At 52.4% G+C, this 6,336-nt stretch overlaps 1 protein-coding gene across 1 annotated transcript in view; it reads right to left on the minus strand.

The window, feature by feature from the left end:
* Positions 1-2,607: 2,607 nt before the first annotated feature.
* SLC52A3 (solute carrier family 52 (riboflavin transporter), member 3) overlaps positions 2,608-6,336 on the minus strand; it is a 13,903-nt gene continuing 10,174 nt past the window's right edge. Inside the window, exons 4-5 of the mRNA XM_015410526.1 lie at positions 5,176-5,247; positions 2,608-2,712 (exon numbers count right to left, since the gene is read on the minus strand). Coding sequence (XP_015266012.1) covers positions 2,608-2,712; positions 5,176-5,247 — 177 coding nt within the window. The remainder of the gene's footprint in view (positions 2,713-5,175; positions 5,248-6,336) is intronic.

Raw genomic sequence — 6,336 nt, forward strand, 5'->3', positions numbered from 1 at the left:
CAATCCAAAACAGTCCAGTGGCACCTTTAAGACCAGGTTTTATTCAGGTACAAGCTCTCCCTCCTCTGTGAAGACAGATCTGCATGTCCGCCCCCCCACAAAACCCCAATAGCTAGCAATCCAAATCAGTCCAGTGGCACCATGAAGACCAAGTTTTATTCAGGTACAAGCTCTCCCTCCTCTGCGAGAACAGATCTGCACGTTCCCCCCCCCCAATAGCTAGCAATCCAAAATAGTCCAGTGGCACCTTTAAGACCAGGTTTTATTCAGGTACAAGCTCTCCCTCCTCTGTGAGAACAGATCTGCACGTCCCCCCCCCCATAGCTTGCAATCCAAATCAGTCCAGTGGAGCCTGAGCAGTGGCTTCTGACACATTGTCGATGATGTCAGGGGATGTTTCATATGCAAATATACTAATGAGCTCCTGCTCCTCTTTTTCTATGAAATGACCCCTGCCGCCCAGGTTCCCCTCTGTTTCCTTTCGGGACTTCGTCAGGCCACCTCCAGTGACGGAGCACCAGGCTCTATGTATTTCTCTGGGCATTTGATTTCTTTTCTTTTCACCCACTTACTGTTATTATTCTGCACCTTGTTGTTTGACCTCCTATACAATAAACTATTCTCATTGTTCACTCTGCCTGGTCCTTACGCCTGTTATTCGGCCAAAAGGGAGGTCTGAAGGTCTTGGGAGGGTGCTCTGGGCCTTCTCAAGGGAGCCTGGAACCAGAGTGGTGGCAGCGTCAGTTGCCACCCCACCTGAGCCATGACAGGGTTCGAAGTGGACTATTGAGTGTGTGTGACCGCAGCCTATATGTATTCCAACCGGCTTGAATAACAGAACCCCGAAAGTCTCCAGGTATTTTCCAACCCAGACCTGGCAACCTTAGGGGTTGCCGCTCTCTAGGGTAGCCGGGTCCCCTCTGGTGGGAGATGGGTGGAGGTAGGTTTGCCAGATCCAGGTTGGGAAACTCCTGGAGATTTGAGGATGGAGCCTGGAGAGGACAGGGACCTCAGTGGGGTACAATGCCATAGAGTCCATCCTCCAAAGCAGCCGTTTCCTCCAGGGGAAGTGATCTCTGTAGTCATAAGAACATAAGAGAAGCCAATGCTGGGTCAAGCCAATGGCCCATCTAGTCCAACACTCTGTGCCACACAGTGGCCAGAAATAGCAGGTGCCATCAGGAGGTCCAGCAGCGGGGCCAGGACACTAGAATCCCTCTCACTGTTGCCCCCCCCCCAAGCACCAAGAATAGAGAACCTCACTTGCCCCAGACTGAGAGTTCCTGTCTATACCTTGTGGCTAATAGCCACGGATGGACCTCTGCTCCATATAAGAACATAAGAGAAGCCAATGTTGGATCAGGCCAATGGCCCATCCAGTCCAACACTCTGTCACACAGTGGCCAAAAATACCAGGGGCCATTAGGAGGTCCAGCAGTGAGGCCAGGACACTAGAAGCCCTCCCACTGTTGCCCCCCCCAAAAAAACCCCACCAAGAATACAGAGCATCACTTGCCCCAGACATAAGAACATAAGATAAGCCTATGTTGGATCAGGCCAGTGGCCCATCCAGTCCAACACTCTGTCACACAGTGGCCAAAAATAGCAGGTGCCATCAGGAGGGTCAGCAGTGGGGCCAGGACACCAGAAGCCTCCCCACTGTATCCCCCCCCCCCCAAGCACCAAGAATACAGAACCTCACTTGCCCCAGACTGAGAGTTCCTATCTAGGTAAAGGTAAAGGTAAAGGTTCCCTTGCTCGAAAGCCAGTCGAATCCGACTCTAGGGTTGCGGTGCTCATCTCCATTTCAAAGCCGAAGAGCCAGCGCTGTCCGAAGACATTTCCGTGGTCATGTGGCCGGCATGACTAAACACCAAGGCGCACGGAACGCTGTTACCTTCCCACCGAAGTGGTACCTATTTATCTACTTGCAATTTCTTGCTTTCGAACTGCTAGGTTGGCAGGAGCTGGAACGAGAGACGGGAGCTCACCCTGTCTTACGGCACCCGGGTCTTGAACTGCTGAACTACCGACCTTCCACAGCCTGCAGTTCAGCGTCTTAACCACTTGAGCCACCGCAGCTCCCTTCCTATCTAGACCTTGTGGCTAATAGCCACGGATGGACCTCTCCTCCATATAAGAACATAAGCGAAGCCAGTGTTGGATCAGGCCAAAGGCCCCTCCAGCCCAACACTCTGTGGCACACAGTGGCCAGAAATACCAGGGGCCCTCAGGAGGTCCAGCAGTGGGGCCAGGACACTAGAAGCCCTCCCACTGTTGCCCCCCCCAAAAAAAACCCCCACCAAGAATACAGAGCATCCCTTGCTCCAGACTGAGAGTTCCTATCTAGACCTTGTTTCTAAGAGCCACTGATGGACCTCTGCTTGACAGGAGATGAGCTGTGATTCCAGAGGATCCCCAGGCCCCGCCTGGAGGCTGGCATCCCTCCCTCCCTCCCTCTTTTGCAGCTGCTTGCCATCTCCCCCTCCCCCTTGGCCAAAGCTGTCCTTCGAGGTGGGGGGGGAAATGTGCACTCCCCCCCCCCACCATAGTACACTTAATCACCGTTTGGCAGCGGGGTGTCAGCTCCATTGTCTGGGTCATCCATCAGGAGCGGGGCTGGCACAGGAGTGACGGGGTGACCCAGTTTAGCATGTGGGCAGCCTGTCGGGGCCGGGCAAAGGACTCGGAGCCCTGAAGGAGCCTCCGGCACTGGAGGAGGACCAGAAGGGTAGGCGGGAGGGGGGCTTCGCCCGGCAGCCCCCCCTCCTCCCAAGGGAGGCCTCAGGGAGCAGAGCGGGAGCCCCGCAGCTGAGCCAAGCACATGGCACGTGGGAGCCACCTGGAGTTGCCACTCTCCAGGTAGGGCCTGGGGATTTCCCAGAATGACAGCCAATCTCTGATGACGGAGATCAGCTCCCTTGGGGAGACGTCTGCTTCGGAGGGTGGCCTCTGTGGACTGTTGCCACCCTCCAGGCAGCATCTGAAGAGGAAGAGGAAGAAGAGGAGGAGGAGATTGGATTCTGTTGGGTATGACAAGTTGAAAACACTCAGCACATCTGGGGTTAAATGTTTGTTTCTGTTACTCACAGGAAGTCACATGTTTCTCATGGAACCAATGTTCTTTAGCTGCAAGAAGCCCAGGAATTTTCTCCCTGATCTAGGGATTTCATTGGGACGAAAGTGCCAAGGTGTATTACCATTTTATGGCTCCTCTTCCCGTCTTTGTTTTTGGTGTTCTCAAGGAGAAGAAGAGCAGCCATAACTCTCTCTTCTAGTTTTGTCTTTGTAGTGTAAGGATGTAGCCGATTTAGCTCTGTTGTTACTTTTATCCCAGTTACCCTTCCCCATGCTAGAATTTAGTAAAAACTTTACATTTTAATCACACATGGACTCTCAGTCTGAATTATTTTACTCAGGCTCTGCTGGGCTACATTATCTCTGCTAAATACCATTTTTTCAATATCTCACTATCACCCAACAGCTTCCTACCCACCCTTCACTCGGAGTCTCAGAGCGCCTTACCATCTTCTTTCCCTTCCTCTCCCCACAACTGACACCCTGTGAGCAGGACTCCTGTTAGCCAAATTGCCACGAATGATTAATAACTAGGGTTGAATTATGATCTCACGCAAGACCATAGGCAAATTATGAACATAAGAGACGCCAATGTTGGATCAGGCCAGTGGCCCATCCAGTCCAACACTCTGTGTCACACAGTGGCCAGAAATACCAGTGCCATCAGTAGGTCCACCAGTGGGGCCAGGACATTAGAAGCCCTCCCACTGTTGACCCCCCCCCCCAAGCACCAAGAAGACAGAGCATCACTTGCCCCAGAGCCCCTATCTATGCCTTGTGGCTAATAGCCACTGATGGACCTCTGCTCCATATGCCTATCTAATTCCCTTTTGAAGTCGTCTATGCTTGTAGCCGCCACCACTTCCTGTGGCAGTGAATTCCATGTGTTAATCACTCTTTGGGTGAAGAAGTACTTCCTTTTATCCGTTCTAACCCGACCGCTCAGCAGTTTCATGGAGTGCCCACGAGTTTTTGTATCGTGAGAAAGGGAGAAAAGTACCTCTTTCTCTACCTGTTCTATCCCATGCATAATCTTACAAACCTCGATTATGTCACCCCTCAGTCGTCATTTCTCCAAGCTAAATGGAGCAAGCACCTATGTATACAGGGGTCCCGCTTCTCCCAGACGCACCAGAAAGAGACTCAAAGGCTGGCTTCAGTATAAAATGGCTTCGTTTACTGAAGACGTTTCATATGCATACAATAATTCAAACACACTCACAATTACACAGATCTAGGAATATTAGAGAGAAGAGGATGGCACATTCGCATTAGCAGGATGATCATCAAGGGGCCATACTTTCCACGGCGGGATGGATCGATCCTTAGGAAAAACAAGGGAGACTACGGGGAAATGGGGTCGTGTCGTGAGCCGGCAGCGACACGTGCAGCCCCCTTGCTGATTGACTGAAAGACCTTTGATTGTTCTTGTGACCGCCCTAAAATCCCAGGGAGAAGGGCCGACTTTAAATGAAAAGAACGACAACGACAAGCAGTTAGGATGGAAAGAGTTCCCTAAAGCCAAGGGGAGAGTAGGAGGAGCTTCCTTGAAGCTGGATCGCCATCTGGTGGAGTCCAGCTGCATTGCCTGGAAGGAATGGGACACGGAGAGCCAGTCTGGTGTAGCGGTTAGGAGCGCGGACTCTAATCTGGGAGGACCGGGTTTGATTCCCCCACTTCTCCGCTTGCAGCTGCTGGCGTGACCTTGGGTCAGTCACAAGTTCTCTCAGGGGCGTTCTCTCAGGAGCCCTACTTGAAAGAACTCTCTCAGCCCCACCTGCCTCACAGGGTGTCTGTTGTGGGGTCGGGAAGGGAAAGGAGTTTGTAAGTCGCTCTGAGGCTCCTTTGGGTATTGAAGTTGTTGTTGTTCAGTTGCACAGTCGAGTCCAACTCTTCGCGACCCCATGGACCAAATCCAAACTCTTCTTCTTCTTCTTCCTCTCCTCTGTTTCATCCTCCCCACAACCCTGTGAGGTAGGCTCGGCTGAGAGAGGCTGAGACTCTCCCGAGGTTCTATTTATTTGCTCAGTATTGATTTTGAACATTTATAGGCCACCTCTCCAGAGGCCTGAGACCACAGCCAAGGAACACCTGCACCTTCCCCTTGTCCTTCTTCGTTCCCCCAGAGCAGGTGACGGTGGCCTGGTTACACAGGCGAATCTCCGTGGACTGAAAGGTGGGAGGGGGAGGGGCCTCAGAGCAAGAGCACAGAATTGGCCTGACCCAGGTTCAGTGCCCAGCGTCTCCGGTAAACAGTGGGACACACTCGGAGCTGCTGGCGTGGCCTCGGGTCAGTCACGGTTCTGGAAAGAGCAGTTCTCCAAAGACCTCTCTCAGTCCCACCTACCTCACAGGCAGTGTTCCCTCTAAGCTGCGTTTGGGGTCGTGGTGAAGTGCGCGTACTCTAATCTGGGAGAACCGGGTTTGATTCCCCACTCCTCCACTTGCACCTGGCTGGATGACCTTGGGCAAGCCATAACTCTGGCACAGCTGTCCTTGAAAAAGAGCCTTCTGTCAAGAGCTCTCTCAGCCCCACCTGCCTCCCAGGGTGTCTGTTGTGGGGAGCGGAAGGGAATGGAGTTTGTGAGCCACTCTGAGACACCTTTGGGTAGTGAAGGGCGGGGTACAAATCCAATCTCCTCCTCCCCTCCTCTTCTCCTTCTCCTTCTCCTTCTCCTTCTCCTTCTCCTTCTCCTTCTCCTTCTCCTTCTCCTTCTCCTTCTCCTTCTCCTTCTCCTTCTCCTTCTCCTTCTCCTTCTCCTTCTCCTTCTCCTTCTCCTTCTCCTTCTCCTTCTCCTTCTCCTTCTCCTTCTCCTTCTCCTTCTCCTTCTCCTTCTCCTTCTCCTTCTCCTTCTTCTTCTTCTTCTTCCGTAGTGTGAGCTAGCTCACCATTTATTAGCCTCTGGCTCACACATTTTTGTTTCAGCTCAGGAAGGATGGCTTTGGAGCAAACTAATTTATGCAATAGCCAAATCGGTCGCTCGCAACTTTAATGCCAGTAGCGCACAAAGTAGAAGTTTTTGCTCACAAGACTCCACAGCTTAGAGGGAGCATTGCTCACAGGATGTCTGTAGTGGGGAGGGGAAGGGGAAGGAGTTTTTCAGCTGCTCTGAGACCCCTTTGGGTAGTGAAGGGTGAGGTATAAATCCAGTCTCCTCTTCTTCTTCTCTGCCACTGAGCAGACTCTAATCTGGGAGAACCGGGTTTGATTCCCCACTCCTCCACTTGCACCTGGCTGGATGACCTTGGGCAAGCCGT

This window comes from Gekko japonicus, unplaced genomic scaffold, assembly GCF_001447785.1.
Source record: "Gekko japonicus isolate JY-2015 unplaced genomic scaffold, Gekko_japonicus_V1.1 scaffold2621, whole genome shotgun sequence".
Taxonomy (NCBI): domain Eukaryota; kingdom Metazoa; phylum Chordata; class Lepidosauria; order Squamata; family Gekkonidae; genus Gekko; species Gekko japonicus.